The 20,227-nt window shown below is 43.8% G+C and overlaps 1 protein-coding gene across 21 annotated transcripts in view; it reads left to right on the top strand.

Moving 5' to 3' along the window:
• Positions 1 to 18,458, top strand: part of LRRC56 (leucine rich repeat containing 56) — a 60,922-nt gene extending 42,464 nt beyond the window's left edge. For 20 of the 21 annotated variants that reach the window (XM_084520261.1, XM_084520245.1, XM_084520244.1 and 17 more), the window contains 9 exons: positions 4,216 to 4,312; positions 4,693 to 4,890; positions 8,356 to 8,533; positions 10,315 to 10,515; positions 11,511 to 11,575; positions 12,896 to 13,026; positions 13,774 to 13,952; positions 15,991 to 16,372; positions 17,133 to 18,458. In XM_084520261.1, coding sequence (XP_084376387.1) covers positions 4,216 to 4,312; positions 4,693 to 4,890; positions 8,356 to 8,533; positions 10,315 to 10,515; positions 11,511 to 11,575; positions 12,896 to 13,026; positions 13,774 to 13,952; positions 15,991 to 16,372; positions 17,133 to 17,325 — 1,624 coding nt within the window. In that variant the 3' untranslated portion in view covers positions 17,326 to 18,458. The remainder of the gene's footprint in view (positions 1 to 4,215; positions 4,313 to 4,692; positions 4,891 to 8,355; positions 8,534 to 10,314; positions 10,516 to 11,510; positions 11,576 to 12,895; positions 13,027 to 13,773; positions 13,953 to 15,990; positions 16,373 to 17,132) is intronic. The other variant, XM_084520250.1, reaches the window with a different exon arrangement.
• The last annotated feature ends 1,769 nt before the right edge of the window (positions 18,459 to 20,227 follow it).

The raw sequence follows: 20,227 nt of genomic DNA, 5'->3' as shown, positions 1-20,227 counted from the left end.
CTTAAACTCTTTCTGAACACCGGCATGTTCATTTTCTGAGTGACCTTTGAAAATAAATAATACCAGCCTGGATCACAATTTTAGATGTATTGCTACTGCAGATTGATTCAACAGATGTGTGTGTTTTAAGATATTGCTTGCAAGTTCAATGGATTTAGTGCTTTATTTATAGGTGAATGATTATAAAACAGTTTCCAAAAGAAATTATGGTCTTGAAGCTGACGGCTGTGCAGGACTGGGTTCTGTTCGGGGTGGTGCTGTCAAGTGTTTACTGGGTAGCCTGAGCTCAGTGGAACTATTCAAGATTTATTATGGTGAAACCAAGAGCAGGATTTGGCTCTCAAGGTCTGCTCTCCATCCAGCAGAATTTTGGCTCAAACGAGTCAATCCCTAAAGAACAAGAATGCTGGATTAATGGAAGAACATGTTTCTTATTTCCCAAACTGTTATTAGGTGTTGTCAGCCAAACTGTTCCTTGCCCCTGTGCTCTCCCCCCAGTTTGGGGGAGTGATGACAGGATGGGAGCATCACATTTCATGGGAAAAAAATCCCATGGTTGCACACAAGTGGGGAGGGTGTTGCCAAGACCCTCACAGAAACCCAGAGCTGTTTGATGAGTTCCCTCCCCAGCAGCAGTATCTGGAGATAGCTGGAGCTTCAGTTGCAAACCCTTCTGGTTATTCATTTTAATGAAAAAATGATGATAATAATTATAAGTTCGTGGCTTCAAGGTGAAAGTAGGGGAGCTTTTGTTGATTTCTTAGCACTTTTAGGTATTAAAAGTGTGATTTGGTATTCAGTGCACGTTGCGTAGGCAAATGCGTATCTGTGTGCGGAGTAATTCCTCTGGAGGACACTGGCTTGGTGACCTCAGAGACTGTAACCCTCTGTTTATCACAGCCAGAGATATGACGTGCACATTCCCACCCCATGCTCTGCCTCTCCGCTTCAGTGCCCTGCGTGAACCATTGCAGAAGTGAGCAGGATTTATAGCTGCTTTGCCTATTAATTCCTTGCCCTTTTTGTAAAGTTAGCAGCTTCCCCATCGCTCAGGGTAGGACGCTCACCTCTTGGAATTGAGTGACCTGTTGAATGTATTAATGGGAGCTGTGTTTCCTCAGTAGTGTCCTCTGGTTCCTCCTGCGTGCTCTCTGTGCCTTGCACATCACCAGGGCAGTCCTGTGCTGTCTTACAACCTGCTGCCACAAGCTTTCTACAGCATTTCATCTTCTTCCTGCTAATCTCTATTTTTGGAGCAGGTGCTGTCATTTTCTGTACATTTGTACCGTACGCAACACAGGTAGCTTCTTGTCTCCGGTGTGTCTCATTAAGGTCAGTGCCAGTCAATGGTTTAGCTTAGCTTTGCAGCCTTACAGCAGCCACGCTCCAGGGGGGAGTTATCCATATTAATTAATTTAGAGGGAGTTTTTTTCTGATAAAGCAGTGTGATTGACACAGCTTCCAAATGAGTCTTTTGTCAGTTTAAAACATTTGCAGGTGCACTGTGCTGCTGTAGCACCTCTGACCAAAGATCACTCGTTATGGGCGCAGCAGCAAAGATCTGCAGGGCCAAAATTTGGCTGTGTGAACTAAAAACGTCAGCGGCTAACACAACCGAGTCAGTTAGGAGAATTTTGTTCCTGTCTTTAACTTGCAGCACAAGGTTTGCAGTCTGGGTTAGGCAGAGAGAAAGCTCAGTTCTGCTCTCTGCCATGGGCAGTAGGGAAGGAGGGACACCTGGGCACAGACACACAGTCACTTGGGGGGACACGGTCACTTTTAATAACCCTCTTATCAAATGCTGGGTTGCTTTGCAACATGCAGGAGTTCTGCCTTGTCCAGGTACCCAAGACATGCGAGATATCCCCTAATTCTTCTCTCTGGGCAGTTTTGATCAGTATAACCTCAAACATGCTACTCCTGATTTGCACCCAGGTTAGCTCTAGGAGAGTCAGAGCTGTAACCTATTCAATGAACAGGAATTGATCTGAGGCTCTACAGCTTGCAGCATGAACTGTACAGAGTGAACCAAGTGTGCTTTAGAAATAATTGTAATTACCATATTTTTCTGGTTGTATCTGCCGTAGGAGAATGCTTGAAGATACATTAGCTAATAATTCATAGGGAACCTAGTGCTGCGCGTGACTTTGCAGGCAGCATGAACAGGGACTGCTCACGTTCGTGTGCACTTGATTTATCTCTAGCTGGCAGTGGAATTGGAAACCGTAGCTGTCCCATTTGCACACGGGAAAATATGATTTAACTCTGGGACCATTGGACTTCTGAGTAGGAGCAGGGGACTGCTTCTTCAAAATGTATTAAGAGATCAAGGTTTTAGTGGTAGAAGGGATAGCTGTTTCTTCTCAGGGCCTTGTGTAAAACTGTGTAGGAATTAATAAATTGCTTTGGTTTGGCATCCTGTTTATTAACAGAAAAAAAAAATGTTAATAACAAGCATATTAACAAAAACTCCTTTTGTAGCAAAACACCTTCACATGAGAAGTACAAGACAAATAAAATCCCTGTCATTCCTTACTACACCGTGTGCAAAATAATAAGGTTAGGGTTGTTTCAACAACCTGAAGATAAGAATGACCGTTTTCATGTACCCATGACTGGTGGTTTACAAGAAAGACAATACTGCCCCAAAATGATCCTGAAAATTGAAAAACTGATCAGTGCTTCAAGTGGGTCATGAAATGAGCAATGCCCTTCCTTCACATTACTTGTAACTGCCATATTTGCGTTTATTGATGTCTTGGCCTTGGTTGATGGTAGGTTCTGTTTTTATAATTTAATTTTTCTTATTATAGGCACACGGCTTACAAATCAAATAATAAATTTCTGTAACTATTGCTTTGAGAGGCATCTGTTCCTTAAGGAAGCTTTAGGACCAGTGTTTTGTTTATAAAATATGCAGTGTAAATGGTCTCTGGAAAATCTTTTTACAAGGTCTTGAGACATGAGGACATACGGGGATGCCATGGTAAACAAGGAGCAGCCTTGGACAGAGAGATGTCATATGGCTGAGGTTTTTTCTTACTTGCTTTGACCATTAGCTCCACAGCCCTGTCTGTACTTCAAAGGCTATAGAAGTATCCTTAAAGATGCTATATGATATATCCAGGTTGTGCTTACTTAAACCTGCAGCAGCCAGGAAGGAGACGATCAGAGGCACCACCAGTGTCTGGGGTCCCTGTAGCTGGTAGGGAAGGGATGAAGTGAGATAAATATGAATAATGCTGGTGGACAAACCATGTCACCTAAGGCAGAGGAGCAAAAAGGTCCCCCAGACCTGTTTATTTCATCCTGGAAGCTCTTTTTCAACTCTGTATTTACAAAGTGCCTGAGACAGGCATCTGGGGTTGTTTGTTTTTGTTTTTTTTTTTTGTGCAGCCATGCTTTATTTTGCCTTCTGCAGTCTCCTTTCTCCTGACGCAGCCTGCCTTAAGTGTTCTGACTGTGGACAAAAACCATAGATCATAATACCTCTGTCCCTACTTGCAAAAGCACTCATTCCTGACCTCTTGGGCTGCCTGCCTGTGCAATATCCCCGAAGCATGCAGTCTTTTTTGCTGCAAAGCTGCATCGAAGCTGCAAGAGGCTCTCTGAGGGCAGTGCAGAGCTGTTCTCTTTCCCTACAGCCCCTAGTGATGAGATATGAATAAGGGAACTGGTAGGTGTATTCCAAGATGAGAAGAGCCCCTGTGACCATACTGTTTTATCTTCTGCAAATTCTTTGAGGATGTAGCAAATTAGAATTTTCTGCTGATTGAAAAATAACCTTATCTGGTAAGAGTGCTGTTCCTTTCAACTGCAAAACACAAGAAAGGTAACTCCATGAAAGTACAGAGTGAGATGACTGTGCAGTCAGATCAGATATATTTGGGTTATAAACGTGGAGTAAATGGTGCCAGCATAAACAAACCTCACTTAATGAAAGAATTAGCTCTTGGAAGACTTTGAGTCAAACTGGACTGGAACTGACTGGAACTGGCACTGGACTCATTGGCATACAAGAACAAAAAAGTCTGTGGAAGAAAAGTTTGAATTACAGTTGTATTCTCCACCTTCAAAAGGTGACGGTTCTTAATGTGATTTCTTGTAAATGACATGTTTTGAAGCAAGAAGCAGCGGCCAAGTCTTAAGAAACATAAAGCAAGTCTCGAGTTCCTTTGTCCATTCAAATAGAGCCTGAATTGTTTCCTTCTTAAGGGATCTTGGAACCACATTGTCCCATCTCCATGTGCTGTGGATGGCTCGTTGTGGGCTCTCAGATTTAGATGGGATATCTTCCTGCAGCTCTCTAAAAGTAAGTACGGATGTGTCCTGCCAAATGATGATCCGATAACTATCTTCAGTTGATAATTCTCTCTTTAATTGCAGTCTTTGTTCTCTTCTCACCCTTTGTTTTTCTAAAGGACTTTGAATATATGCCTTGAATTGCACGTGTTGATTTAAAAGATGCTACAATATTTTTTTTACTTGAGGCGTAGCATTCAGACCCTTAAAATGTCTGATGCAGCATAGTGTTCATTTCCATATTAGTCCTAGGTGGCAACAGCCACACTTGCAAAATGTTCACTTCCATGCTAATTTCATTCTGTGCCATGTAGTATTCAAATATTCTGCAAATCTTGGGTGTTACTTGTGCAAGCCTGGGGTTTATGTATTCTGCTTACTTCTGCTCAGGAACTCTACATAGCCTATAACAACATCTCAGACCTCAGCCAGCTGAGTTTGTTGGATCACCTTGAGGTTTTGGACCTGGAAGGGAACAATATTGAGGACATCAACCAGATGCAGTATTTGGGACTTTGTTGCAAATTGAGGAGTCTGACTGTGGAGGGTAATCTTATTTGTCTGAAGCCAAATGCAGAATCTGCAGAGGTGAGAACACGGTTTGTACACATTACATTAATTTTTTGCTGAGGTTCAGCCAGTGTCAAAAAAAACAAGAACAATTTTCAAACTCCTGCTGTTTATCATTTAGCCAATAAACACCTCTTCTCACAGCTTGCAGTGCAAAAAGGAGTCTTAAAGGAAGAGCAAGTAGGGTGTGGACACAAACTGTAGGGGTCCATCCTAGTTTGTAGGGGTTTTACAACAGGTTAAGGAGTAGCTGATGTTTTTCTTAGGGGATGTGCCAATTATAATGTCTCAATTAGATGTCTCTCTTTAGACTTTTGCATTTCTTCTGGAAAATCTCCTGTCCAACAGCAAGTTCTTCAGGACCACACTGCTCAAAAGTTGAAGTTGAAATGACTGGGAAAAGCTGTATTGTAGGAATTGCTTGTTGTCCTTTTCCTTAAAATGTTAAAATGAAATTATCAAAAACACTTTTTATAAAAACCTGAAGATAAAAAATATAGCATTTCATGTCGTACATATTGAAGTGATAAAATCAGTTCTGCAGGGGAATTTTGGTAAAAGCATGATATTATTTGTGTCACAGAGATGAAAACAAGTAATACATGATCTGCTTTGGGTTTCAGGATACTCCACAAGAAAAGTAAGGAAGATCTAGTTCTACATGAACAGTCTCAAAGCTTTATTAATCTCTTTCCCTGCTTTGAAAAAATAGCATAGGGTATTAATCCAAACATCTTGGCATCTACTCTGAAGGTAACGGGAGGAAAATCAGAATTTGAGAAACTGGGTCAAAAGAGACTGTTCTTCATTTTGGTCACATACAGTCAAATACATACCAGAGGATGGTTTGTAGCCAACACGCTATATACTCTCATCCATATTTTTTTGGAAGGTCATGAGCATATGCATACACATGGGTATGTAATGCACAGCATTCACTAGGGATGGCACATCCCATAGAGGCACCATAAAGAGCTGATAATGCGGGGAGTAAGAAAGCAGAGCAGGAGCTGGGGCTGTGTTTCCAACGTACCATGTTACATATCTGCCCTGTGCATTTCAAAGGAATTGTTTCCATACCGTTAATTTTCAGAAAAGGAGAGGTTTGGTGTCCAAGATTTGTCCTGGACTTAGTCTTGAAAACTGAGGTGCTATCACTAAAACTCAATCATGTAGTAGATAGGTGCATATTTTAAATCTCCACATTTTTTTTAGATTCGTGAGTTGTTAGTATTTTTGAGATGGAACTACTGGCTTGATCACATTCCTCAATAAAAGCAGCAGAAGGTAGTGCTTTAGTTATCATAATGTCATATTGCCTGTGATTTGTTTAGCTGAGGAAATCAGTCTGTGAGCTGCTGCAGCATGTTGTCTTGTAATGGGAGCCGAAGGAGGAACGTTACGTTGTGGTGTGCCTTGTTGCATTAACCTGTGCTAACTGGTTGCCTCTACTTCTATGCAATCTGTTGCATTCAAATGCCAGCCAGAATTTGATGAGAGACTCTGCACAATAGTACATTTTACAGAGTGTAAGTTAACTGTGGACTCCCACATGTTGGGAAGCTGCTCTGCTCTAGGGTGGTTACAAAGCTGGCTCTGTCCCTGGCTGCCTAGCGCATCTTGTTGGGCATTGCCACTTTCTTGGTTTCATCTGACACTGTTTGCATTTCTTCAGGGTATAAAAAAGTCACCTAAATATAGAAAAGAGTAGATACAGACTCACTTTGGTGTGCCCTAGATGGCCAATTTTCATTCCTCAATCTCCTTGTTGTAGTGTGGCTCTTGCTACGGCTCTGTAAAAGCTCTCCTATTTATTTACTTCTCATCTACAGAATGGTCCAGCTAGATTTACTGCTCTTTCTTCAGACTGCCTGTTTGCTCTCTGTAATTTGATTTTCAGATGAGCTCATCTTCCTCTGTTATCTAAACCAAAAGCAACAACCTGATGATAAATTTTGTAGCCTCTGTTGCAGTAATGTACCATGAGTGTAACATGATGCTGCTCTCAAACAGGACATGGCTATAAATTGGCTCTAACCCAGGCTCTGTTCAGAGTACATGTGGTACGTGGTAACATGGCGATGGGTTGACTCATTTTCTAAATTAAGATTAAAGGCTCAGTTAGAGGAGTTCAGTGTCTGCCTCTTAACAACAACAATTACACGCTTTATTTGGTGAGTTCCCTCTGCCAGCCTTGGTGCTGCGTTTTGGGAGGGAGGAAGGGAGGGAGTGTACAGCCATCCAGCTACCACTGAAAGATTTCTGTTTATAATGGCTCTGAGTTGAAGGAGGACTTAGCTGTCTGGAGTTTTCTAATATTGCTCGTAATGTCCCGAAAAGCATAACATTTGTCTGAATAAAGCAATTGCTTTATAGGTAGCTGATCACTTTCAGGGAAGCCACCCATTCATATTCTGCCACTAGCGATGCGCTCTTGCTTTATGCTTATTTGAGTAGGAAATGTATGAGATCACCATCATTGTTGCCATTTGTAATCTGAGACAATTTTCCATTGCAGTATTTCCATTGCAAAGCATCACAACCCAGTCTGCCCTGAGGTACTGCTAAGTTTTCCCAAAGAAGAAAGTGCCATGTGGAGATGCCTTTCCACTGCCGGCATCCACCAGAACAGCCCAGTTCACAATGTGCTCTGGGCACAATTGTCGCTGTTCTTCATTGACCTTGTTGCCTACAGGTCCCAGGCATTGTCACGGGTCCTTGAATAATTTTATTCAAGGTCACAAGCAGAAGGGAGCTGCATCTGTGCTTCACCCTTTAGGTGTCACAGTGAGCCCACATGCATTGGGGGTGACGATGTTGTTCTTCCAGCACACTGAAAAGCAACCACAAAGCAGTTTGTTTTAGCCTTTTGTGCACTTGCTATTGGCATGTAACCTCTTGCAGAAGAAAGTATGGTTAGAAATAAGTCATCTCTTCTAATGATGTATAAAATGATGTGTGGGTACCCTGAAGAGTGCCCCAGAAAGTCAGCGTAGTTCGTTCAGTGCACTGTAGCTTTATCCATCAGCAAGTGTAGCTGCACTCATAACCTGTTTTCAGTCTTCCTGTAACCTCACTGTTGCTGCAACAACCAGAGAATCACAGAACCAGGCAAAGAGGCTGGACAAATGCTGAGGATGCCCAGGCTTTCCCATCAGTGGCTGCCTTCATTTTTGTAGCATACATATAATGTAACAAAGATAAAGACCAAAGTCATCAACACATAAACGGCAGAGAGGCATTTGGGCAGGAGGAATGTGTTTGCACTCAGAACATGTTCGTGATCAGTTTGATTAGAAATCGTGTGAGGAGAAAGCACAGTGAGATGAAACTCCTGATGGTATTTATTTTAGTTGAATGAGGCAAGTAGGTTTACTTCATAGAAGTATTTCAGGTTATACATTAGTCATACAAATTGAACCCCATCATGCTTCTGAAGGACGGTCAGAACTGTTCAAGTGACCACTTTCTCAATTTCTACAGGAGCCAGGTTATAATTACAGAGCTGAAGTGAAAAAGCTCATTCCCCACCTGGAGTATTTGGATGAAATACCAGCAAGCCAGACTGCTATCCCTCCTTCCAAGAAGATGAATGAGGACTGGCTAATCATCAAGGAATCCATCAAGGAAGCTGGTTTAGCCAGCGACATTTCATGGTTAGGTACGTCAGATTTCCTATCAAGGTTCATTTTTCAGGTTATGATGTGTGAAAAAGAAAGATGAAGAGCAAGCTGGCCTCTTCAGAGCCAAAGCTTAATTATAGAGAAGGGACAAAGAACTTTGTCTTCTTCACTTGGGAGGTGGGGAAGCTGGGATTCAGTACGGTGCAGATTTAAATGAAAGCTGTCCAAAGCTGGCCACTAAGATCAGAGAAATGCAAACGACTTGTAAAGCATCAAGTGAATGCAGCAGTAACTGGGAGTCTGTGCTTAGCATTCATTCGGCATGATCAGAAGAAGCAAAGCTTGGAAAATGTTTCATCAACAGCTGTTCTCAGCCCTTTCTATGGTAGCAGTCAATCCCATGTCGTGTGGATGTAGCAGGATATCCTACTCCAATTTAATAATAGGAAAGGCAATTTGGTCACCACGCCTTAATGGTAGCAACATCCTAGCAACTGTGATTGTGTGGTCTTGTAATACATCTATTCCATTTTCTTTGCCTTTGTGATTAAGTCCATTACATTCATTAGGACAGAGTAAATGGTTTGAAAATAAATCTGTTGTCCCTTTGCCTGTAGCCTCGGTTATAGTTCAAATGTCTGTGCTTTTACATATCGTGCTGCATGCACTTTACCACATTCCATTAAATATTACAAAGTATTTCCTATAACTGCTCCTGTTGCTTCCCATTAGTGTGGGCAATGCAGTTAGCTTCCCAGCCCCCACGGCTGAGGTATGACTGCCAACTGTACTCCATTAAAAATTTAGTTTGTTTTGGAATAAGTACATATGTTTGTCATTTATTTAATCCCTGTAGGTCCAAATCATTAGATGTAGTAGTAGTTATGGTAGTGAAAAAATCCATTAAAATTTGATCCCTGAGTGATCCTGCTTTGGCAGCATCAGCTATGGTTCAGAGAACTAGTTAACAAAGTAGACTGAGAGAAACAGTGGGGAACAAGCACATTTTGAATTCATATTGTTTTCTAGTGTAGCCAGACTTACGTTTTTGCCTTCAGCTATAAACTGATGAGTTCACTTGGTCAGGTTCAAGCATCCCCATATTGTCTTCTTTCCTATAGCAACGTTGACTCAGGTACTCTGCATATGCTGTGTGCTTCATGGCTTTGTGTGAGCAACGAGGTATTTGGAAGGCCTCTAACACTGAGCTCCTAATGAAATGGCCACATTATTACAGTGCTGATTGCTCCGCTGTGGAGCTGGTAGATGCTCGACATTTTAAAGAGCAAGCTATTCATCTAGGCACTGAAATGAAATTTGTTCTCCTATAAATTGGTGGCTGCACACGCTGCTGGTGCAGCTGTACTCTGCTCCCAGGACAGCAGGCCGTTGGGCAGGTAGGAGCTCACAGCTCTAGCTCCACTAGCTGTTGTGTAATTCATCCTGTCCTGTACCATTATGAAACTAAATTAGTACCTTTCTTTCTGTGCTGGAGAAGTGTCTCTGAGATGATACTGGAAAAATATGTCACTGCAATTCCCAGATTTCCGTAAGTCATGGCACGTGGTTTGCCCTGGTTGACTAACAGCCCTGGGAAGGTGGCTGTCACCACCTGCATGGTGTCTGTGCATTAAGGAAAGCGTTTTAAGGCTTGGGGGCTTGGATTGTACCTGTGACAAGCCTGTAGTCATTCCCTGGGGCCAGGGGTGTGTTGGACAGCAATGAGGGGCAGCTTATTCCTGCCCTAGGCTCTGCATTGGCAGTGTGCAATGATGGTGTGGTTTACAGCCTGCTTACACTGTTGAAACCTTTCCCTTAGGTCCATGTCTTGGAGCTGTGGCAAAGCAGTCTGGATCCAGCCCAAGACCTCCCTCAGCTTCCAGCCCTGGAACTGCTCAGTGGTCTGCAAGTGCAGGAAGATGTAGCAATGCCTCCCTGTTTTATGGTGGCTCTCTTCTTTCAGATCCGATGGTTGCTGAAGATCTGTTTCCAGAAGATGACTCCAGTGATTTGACATATGGTAATATAATTTTTTAATCCTGTACTTTCCCACACCTCCACCTCCTTGTGAATGTTATTATTGCTGATGAAAGCCTGGGTGCTTTGAATAACACCCACCCATGCAACTGCTACATCAGGTTCGGCGCGTGTTTTCTTCCGTGGCACTTACCTGCTCTAGCGTGGGCTTTCCTTTACTTTCCCCTGCTGCAGAAGGTGCAAGTTATCTGGGCTTCCCCCTTCCCATACATCATGTCTTTTGTGACAGCCACGTGCTGCAGTGGTGCACCCTTGAAGTTCCCTTTGAGAGCAGAGTGTTCAACCACACCTTCACAAAAGCTGTCCTGCTCAGTCCTTTAAGTGACCTATCAGCCTTGATGGGGCTCACTTAAGTGTAGCTTATGTGAATAAATCTGGGCACATCTTGTTCAGTCGTTGTGATGTGGTCCATGCAGTGTAGTCCTCTAGAAAGGCACGGTGAGGCACATTAGCTCCCCAGTGGATTACATGCTGAAAGGTGCAGTGTGTGTACTGCAGGCTTTCAGCATGGCAGGGGCACTGCCACCAATTACCCCTTTCTTTTGGGTTTCCAGGGTTGGGTCAGTGAGAGGAGTCGGTCCCTTGACTTCACATACCTGATCTACAGGCTAGATAAAAAATTGTCTCTGCATAGCCACATGGGGAACCTGATCCTGCTTAAGATCTGGCTGAAGAATAACCCAGCAAAACAAAAAAATACATACTGTTTTATTCTGGCTCTGTTTCCTGATCTTACTTCCCATGTGACCACACCAGTGTTTGCACCAGCACAGTGGAGGAGGCAAGGTAGGAGCAAAAGGAAACAGAGAAACCGCCTCTTAGCATCAGCGTCAGGCCATGTAAGCTGGCACTGTGAACCTACATCCTGAATTATTACATCTCCCCTGTATGTAGGAAATTATGCTGACTGGTTTCAAAGACAGCACATTTTGCTAAACACCAGAGTAAAATATTTTCTTTTTCCTTTTTTTTTCTTAGGACTCAGCCAAGTTATTTGTGGGAACCCCGTCAAGGCCCTTCGTGCAAGGAGGCAAAAGCTAGGTGTATGTTTTTCTTGTACATGTACACTTCGCATTCCTGCCAGCTCACCCACATAAATTCCATGATAAACCGAGTTGCAACTGTGATTTCTGGTGGCTTACTCTCATGTACAGTCCAACCTCCAACACCTGCTCCCCTCAGCCTAACCCCCCCCCCCCAAAAAAAAAAGGGAATTGTGCTTGAAGAGGGTGCAGAATCTTTTGCCCTGATGTTACAAAGCCTCTGTGCACACGTGCTAGTCCCTGCTGAGGCGGGATGGTAAAGAGCTGTGAAAGCACATGGGACCACTTTGGCCATGGAGTTCAGACTTCATTAATTTGTTTTCAACAAGTATTTAGTCTGGACGCAACCCCAGCCTGTGCTCCCTTGCACACGTGCCATGAGCCCCCAAATAGGGCAATTAGCAGACAGAAGTCATTTATGCCATCCTGGCTGGTCGAAGCACGGGGCAGAGTTGTGAATTTTGGTGGTATTTCTATAACAGCTGTTTAGCAAAAGATTTTGCAGGAGTTTGATGTTGGTGTAGGTAGTCAGGCCTAAAAGGTTGGGGCTGTTGACTAAATAAATATCAAGCCCAAGTTTGTTGTTCTCAGCCACGGGGTAGTGCTGTGGCCCTGCAGGTCAGCCTGTTCGTGTCAGTGGGCCAGTAACTTAGTGAGAGAACACCCGTGGGATTAAGGGTGGGCAGTCTGGCTCACCATGATTAGCTTTTATGGTCCCTGAGGTTCAGTACAGCACAGCCACATGTGCATAAGTTCAAACAGGCTGTGCTAAATCAGGGAAACAGCATGTACAGGACACCTGCATCTCTGCTCTGTCTGAAGCTTCTCTTAATGCTGACAACAGATGTTAAAGAACCGCTGGAAAAAATGCAGCCCTCCCTTTCTCTCTGCTGCCACTGCCCAAACACTGGAAGCTTTTCTGAAGCAAAAGTGAAAATCTGATTGAATTACAGTGTGTTGTAAACTGGGATGTGAAAGGAGACTGCAGCCATACGCTGAGTGATGCAGTATCTGCAGTACTGGTCTTAAAATGCTCATTGGCATAGATGCTGCAGGCTTACACTTGTTTACAGGAGAATAATCTGCCAGAGGGATATAAATCAAACCTATTTGTTCCTTCCACTCTGGGTTCCTCCTGCTGAGGTCCTAAAACTATACCAGTGTACAGGGCAGCCATGAGGCTTCTTAAAATAGAAGAGGTGAGGGATGATCTCAGCACTCCGGAGGAACAGCATACAGATGCCTTCCGAAATACAAAGTCCAGAAACTGAGCTGGAGAAAGTTTCTGAGGTTATCAAGACTACTTCTGTCATTTTTCAGCCACCTGCAGTGAGCCCCTTGAAACAGTGCAGTCTGAAGATGGAAAACCCTTATGTCTCTGTAGGAGGAGAAGATCTGAGCCAGAAGGATGTCTTTTCTGAGCTCAGAGTATGGAGAGAACAGCATAAGCGGTGAGAGTGTGGGAGAATTCTTGTTATGCAATAGACCAGGGATTCACTTTCTGCTGTAAAATAAAATAAGCTCTTTGGCCACCTGGTGGCAGTTTCATGGGATAGCCCCTCATCTTCTGCCTTTCCTTCCCTGCAGACAGGGATGGAAATCCTTATGGTGGTACCCCTCCTTAGAGGTTTATGGGATGGGGAAAGGAAAAAGAAACCTTGGGGAGGTTCTGTCCTCTCAGAACATATAGGGTGGGCTTGCTTGCTTAGAGAGTATAAGGAATGACTTTTCATAACAAGTAAGATATTCTTGGTCCTGTCAGTGTTTGCATTCAGACAGTGAAAAAAAAAATGAAAGCACGTGAGGATTTTCAAAAGCATCATGCCAGCCTGACCAAATGGAAGGCTGAAAGGAAAATAACACCATGCTGAGATTCCCCCGTCACATAGACAGATGATAGTTGTTTTAGATGTAAAGATCACTTTGTTTCTCTGAACTTAATTCACATCCTAGTACTGCCCCATTTCACTTGGTTAACTTCAGGATGCTTCAGGTTAACTTCAGTCATAGGCAGCTTACATGCCTGATCCATTTAGACTGATTTTCCAGATCTCCAGGTAAGTGGCCAATCACTGTGGGTGACTAAATCCACAGTCTTAGCATTTGCCTGTGTGGCTACCCCAAGCTGCACTTAGCTTGCTGCATATTCTCAACTCAAAGGCTAACTAGATGTGTAATACTTACTCAATGTTGTCCAGGTGCCTGCAAACAGGTCAGCAAGACAAGGCTGGCCGAGCAGTGAAGATAACTGTTAGTGATGAAGAAGAGGATGAAGCCTTCAGCCTGGCTGCCAGCAGTGAGGAAGAGTTAAGGGAGACTTCTGATGAGGACCTCATTGATTCTTCCTGCCACTCCTGTGTCTCACAGTCGTCTTCAGGTATTGGGAAGGGTTGGCATTGTGTAGTGACAAGTGCTGCTAACTGTTCACAGGTAGATTTATCAGTACCTGCAGTGTTTTCTGAGATCTGGCATCCATGCTGTAGAGAGCAGTTTGGAAACCCTATTGTAGAGCCAGACCCTGAGTAAGCTGTTCTGTTGTCTAAGCAGGACATGGTGACTGCCCATCAGTTGGTATATTTCAGCACAGAACTAAGGGAAATAAACTTGATCTTCTACCAGCTTAGTATCCAGTTTAGAGGAAGGATATGCCTTTGTCTTTTACCTTGTGTAGTTGATTTGTGGCAGTCTCAGGTTAGTATAAAATACTGTTGTTCCAAATGAGCTATGTCTTACCCCAGTTGGCACCGATGCAAATCATGGCTGAGCTGATGATTAAGGTTCAATCACGCGGCTGGGAATTCTGGGAAGATGTTCAGGCAAGAGATTAAAAATGAAATGTGCTCTTTTACTCAGGAAGAAAGCCAAAGACCTCTCTGGAATTGCAGTTAGATGGTTGAAGGCAGGATTGTTGAATATCGTATTTAAGGCTATTAGAAAAATTAATAATGGTTGTTCCAAATACATATCAGGTAGAAGAAATTGCAAAAGTATGACTTAAATTTATTTCTATTGTTAATAACCACATTTTTGCTTCAATAAGTATTAGCACATGAATTTGGGGTTTATATTTCTTATATGAGCAAAATGGATCAATAAAGAATTGGAAAAAGATAATAGTTTTGGAAAAAATGTAAGCATCATAATTAGTAAAATAATTAAATTATTCAAAGGCTCTCTGTATAAAATGTAAGGTGAATTATATCTCCTTAACAAGAACAGCAGCTGTTTAGAAAAATTCAAATGAATGACCTCTTGTCCTGTGACCACAAAAGTCTTCAACTATGATCTCGTGACCTCTTTAGATTTAATATGATTTCTTCAGATTGAGTATGATGTATTGTGATCTCATCATCTTTTTAGATTTAATGGACAATGCCCAAAGTACCTCTGTGTGCCTGTGTCATATCCCTTAGGACTGTAGAAGTGAATGGATTGGCTTAGATGTATGCGTTGAGATCTGTTGGAATTTGGTTATGAGATTGAGTGGTTTCAAATCTAGTATCACCCGGGGGTGGAGGGTCACCCAGATCACAAGCAACTGGCCATAAAAACCAAGGTTCGTACAAGATAATCACAAGCATTTATAGATGGGTATGTTTTGCAGAGCATATACATGATACAAGATTAGCGGTTGACTGACTGTTCAGCAAGGCAGTTAAACACACGCTTGATCTCTGCGACTTGAAAATATATTTCAAGGTTTGGAGAGGTATTTAAATGTCTCAGCACTGAACTTCAGAAGTGCCCCCTACCAGTGTGATTTTCTGACAGTGGAGCTTCTTGCTGGAAATAATCCTGACCAGGAAAGTACAAGTCATCTGAGCAAAACCAGTCCTATTTAAAAGTGTATGCAGCGTCAGATCTATATAATCTGCTCACTTTGGAAGTCTTTGAGTGTTATTTCAGGCTCTTGAGTCAGGCATACTGGTCTTTTAGAACATCTTTACTTAAAAACAAACAAAAAACACCATCAAATTCACGCATTTTAAAATCATACAGTGTGACAGAAACTGTTCAGTGAAAAATTTATGTCAGATTTATATAGTTACCTAAACAGTAAAATACGTGTCAGTCAGTTAAAAGTTATAAAGATGAATTTTCTGTGCCTGGGTTTTGGTGGCACATTCTTTAGATAGTGTTCCTGCCCCGGACTCTGCACATCGGGTAATTAGGTACAGTTGGTTCTTTTAATAGACAAGAGCAATTGGATCCCTGCTATGTACAGAATGGTTTTAAGCATATATGCCTGCACGTTCCCTTTATACATCACCAATACAATTTTTCTTCTGTGTATTTCACCTGAGGATTAGATGGGCTAAAATCTGAACAGAATCTTAGACCCTTTCATTCACTGGGTCAGCCATTTAGGAGTAAGACAAGCTGGTAAATTGCTGTGTTTCCCTGCCATGTTTCAGATTCATCACATGCTCAGGAAGGCACAGCGTCCTCCAGCCTGAGCCATTGTCTAATTCCATCTCCGCCGAAAAGCCCTTCGCCTGCCTCTCTAAGGGGTGTTGCAGCAAGATGCTGGAAAACGAGGAACCACAGGGTAAGGTGCCTAAAACTGCCTAGCCAAGAGGAGGACAGGCAGTGGACACAGCAATTCCAGTCAAGGGCTAGGGAAGAAACTTCAGCCCAGCCTCTGCGCAAGGAACTTGCTCTCCTGAGCCTGCACAGTGCACCAGCAGCACATGAGCCTTCACCCTGCGGATCTCGAGGAGAGCACCAGCCTGATGGGAGCATGGGCAGGCAGAGACCTATTTCAGGACCAGCAGCTGTTGGATCAACAAGCATCAGGTATGCATGCTGCTGGCAGCTCTGCCTGCAGGATGTCTAGTGAAAATAGAAGGGGCTCCACAGCAGGAAGAAGCAGAATTCTGTGCTGGCTCCGGAGTCCCCTGCCTGTTCTGTAAAAAGAACTCCTTTTATTTGTGCTGGCATTTATGTTCATCCTTCTAAAGCTAAACGAAACATTTTCTCATGCTACTTATAGCTTGAGCACTTGAGTTTTGTATTTTCTTGAAAAACGTCCCAGAATTTTCCTGTGTCCTTTCTGCTCCACTCTCATGTTCGCAGTGCAGGGCTGTTGTCTACGTCTGTGGCAGAGCTTTTTAGTAGTACTTGTTCAAGACTCCCTGGATAAATCCCAGAGTGAGTTCCTAATGTTCCACTGTGATTTTTTCCCTTGTAATTTACATCAATTCATGCTAGAAAGCACTTTGAAAAATCAAGTAGTCATTAGATAAGTGTCACATGCACCAAAACATGGTTATTTCTTGACCCTTTTACTGTAAGATTAACATCATATTGCTTCTTCAAAGAACTAAACCTGAAGAGTTATGACACCTTGATTTCTAAGTGAACGTAGCTATTACAACACAGTACGCACACAGAGCACGTGCCTTGTGTGCAAAGCTGCTGTGCCTTGTGTGGATCCTGGGCCTGGCAGCTTTTGGTTCTGTTTTCAGAGTGGGAAACTGCAGAGCCTATGGGGAGAATGCAGATATCCAGCCCTGGAGTGCAATTTCACTGTGGTAGTTTTCTCTCTTTTTCTCAGGCCTGTCATGGACAAGAGTCCCCCCGCAGCGATCAACCATCACCTGCCAGTTCTTCGCTCAGCAACAAAAGCCTCAAAGAAGTTTGGACCAGCAAATGCAGTTTGGCCCCCGACTGCTAGGGTCACACTGCAGAAGTTGCCAGACAGACCTGGTGTCTCGACAACGTCTCGGAGCAAGGGTCCCCAGTCCTAGAAGATAGCCTGGGTGTGTTGGAGCCATTTACAGAGCACGATCTTCAATCACTGCGTGCAGTCCTTACACTTGAAGGATCGATGCTGTCTTTCAGCTGTTTCTGCAAGCTAAAAGCAGAGCTGTGCAAGTAGAGCAGTTTAAACAAATGCTATGATTTGCCTCAATTAAGGCTACAGCTGGTCCAGAAGTGCTTTCTTTAAAGAGCACCTGCTGATCAACATAAGAGCTAATCAACCTCTTATTACAGAAAACATGGTTATTTTTGCAGAGTTCATGCACTAAAACAGAACAAGGCTTAACATATTTCCTCTCCTCTGCATCATGCGCTGCTCGGTGAGTGAGGCAGTGACACTAAACCAGACAGGGCTTAGAGCCTGCAATTTCCGGAGTGGGCTGGAGGAGGTGAGGGACGTGGGGCATTTCCTATCACACATGCCAGCCTGGCTTAGAAGCAGCCCCGTTGTCCTCAGTATTTAGGGACAAAGCCAAGGGTTCAAGAGGAATCCTTGACCTGAGTGTGTTGCAGGGGAGAGACACAATGCCCACATCCCCAGGACAGGAAGAGCCCAAGAAGGCCGGGTGGTTTCAGAGCTTAGCCCATTCGGTCTCCTTGCATTGCTGTGGAACCAACTGCTGAAGAAGTGACTCGTTGCTCTGTTAACACATTTATTTGCTCCACGGCTGCCTGGAAGGACTTATTTCATTTACTGTGGATAGGCATTGCACACCAGAATCTCATAAGTGGTGCTGACCTCTGCGAGCAGGCTGTGCCATGTCAGAGCCTCCTCTGTGTGCACTCAGGTGTCTCACCTCCAGTTCTTTAGGTCAAATAGCGTTTCCGATTCCATATGACCGTGTAATTTTAAATAATGCAGCAGCAAAGATGAGGCAGGAAAGTAAGCAAATGATCTCTTGTTTTTCAATAGGGCATCTACTTTATATTTGGGTGAGATTCAGAACAGCTGTTTCAGTGGCTGCAGACTGAAATGCTGATCCAAATGTCTGGGGCATGCAACTTCATTGAAGTTGCAGTCTGAAACCAAACATCATTACGTTTTTTATAGTTTAAATTACCATGTTAGATATATATGTTTTTAATAACTCGATAAAACAGTAATTACATGATGAGTTAATTAATTGTTTTATGTCTTCTTTCTACCGGTCAGCTTAAAGGAAAGGAATGAAATGGCAGAGAGAGCCCCAAACCTTCAGCTTGTTGTGGTGCTAGTTGCACCACTTTCTCATACAAAATAGTCTGTGGCTAGACACTAGTTTGCCCAGTTTTGGTGGGCACCAGAGGGAATTATCCACCAAAAAGCCTTAAAAACTCTGTGGCACATCATTCTGTGAAATACTATGGATGTAGGCAGGACTTCCAGCCAGATGTTGCCCAACAACAGTGCCTGTGTCATTAAACTGGCTACTAAAATTGACTCTTTGCCAGTGTCACTGGCCGTGACCAGAAACATCTGACCTTGAAAAGAAAGACGAAAATGGCAGCATAGTTTTCCAAAGCACTCTGCACCCTCCCAGCCTGACTGAAGTCCGCAGCCCTCCCTGGCAGTTGGCGCGGGTAACAATTCGCCCCTTCTCTGTAGCAGGGGTGAGGGGTAGGGCCGTGTTCTCCACATACTCTGAGCCTCCTCCTTCATTTGCATCTTTGGTTTCAAAGGGGCTGAAAAAAGCACAAGTGGGTTTTTGTGCTTGGAAAATGGGGTGGCTTGACTGGTCTGCCCCTGTGCATCTGCAGATGCGAAACTCTGGGTGTGCATTTGGAAAGTACTACCAGAAGTGCCCGTGAGCTCTGCTCTCAGCAAACACAGCTTGGCTCTGTGCAGTTGTTGGGCAAGGAGCTTCACTGGGGTGCAGGAGAGGGCTTGGAAAAATGATGAGGAAAAAAAATGATTTTTTGTCCTTGCATTGCAAAATTACCATGAGCTGGTCAATGGTTAGAGGGTAAAAATGCTTGAATAATTAGTAATATGTGTATGGGTGTCATCAGAGCAGTCCTCACTACATCTGCCTTCTGTGTCATCATTTGTCTATCACGGAGACCCCTAATCTCTTGTCCTGCTGCCTGTCCGGGTTGACCCAGCCTTGATCCCTGCACCATCTCGTGGTGGAGTAACTCCTCGGGTGTGTGTGTGGCACTGCGGGCTGGGTGTGCGAGACATGTACTTGAACCATGTTCAGATCAATTGTTCTTGTGTTCTCTCAGCGTCACTATGGATTTTTTTTTTGTGTGTCCAAAGGTGACTTGAAAGCCAGAGGAGTGAAGAGGTTGGCAGGAGCGCTGTGGCACCTTGCAGCAGGTACAAAGTGTGCTCTGGCAGGACTGTCCTGCAGCACACAGCAGCAGTGCCAGGAGCTAAGGCCCTGGGATATGCGGGGGATCTCTTGGCCCCAAAGGGAGGTATATGGGGGGGGGGGTCATCATGGGTTCTTCTGTCACTGTTTCTTCTGCATTGATTCCTTAAATATGGACAAAGTCTCTTAAGGAACGAGTCCTTGCCTCCAGCTGGATGGGACCAGTTTTGGATGTCAGTTTTGTCTGTCCCTCCACGCCCGTGATGGCCCAGGAGCTGCCGCTGCCTTTAAGCATCGCTGCATTAATGGCTTCTGCTGCTGGCTGCCAAACTGATATTTAGTGTACGAGCAGAAGAGAGGGGCGAGATCTGCTCCCCACCACCACCTGTTAATAAATCAGCACCACAGGGAAGAGCTTTCTGCCAGAAACGAAGCCTCTTCAGCGCGTGCTCCTGGTGGGTCTGTTTATTTCTCCAAAGCACTTCCCGCTTAGCGGGAGCGAAGCAGCCCTGCTCCCCTGTGCCTTTTTCCTCCCTCTGATGCTTTTATTACAGTTGCTCTGCTCTGGCAGAAGCCGTCGTGCTCTGGGATAAGG

The sequence above is a fragment of the Aythya ferina genome, assembly GCF_964211825.1.
Source record: "Aythya ferina genome assembly, chromosome: 5".
Taxonomy (NCBI): Eukaryota; Metazoa; Chordata; class Aves; order Anseriformes; family Anatidae; genus Aythya; species Aythya ferina.
Note: the sequence above shows the minus strand (reverse complement) of the source record. Positions and strands in the feature narration are given on the sequence as shown.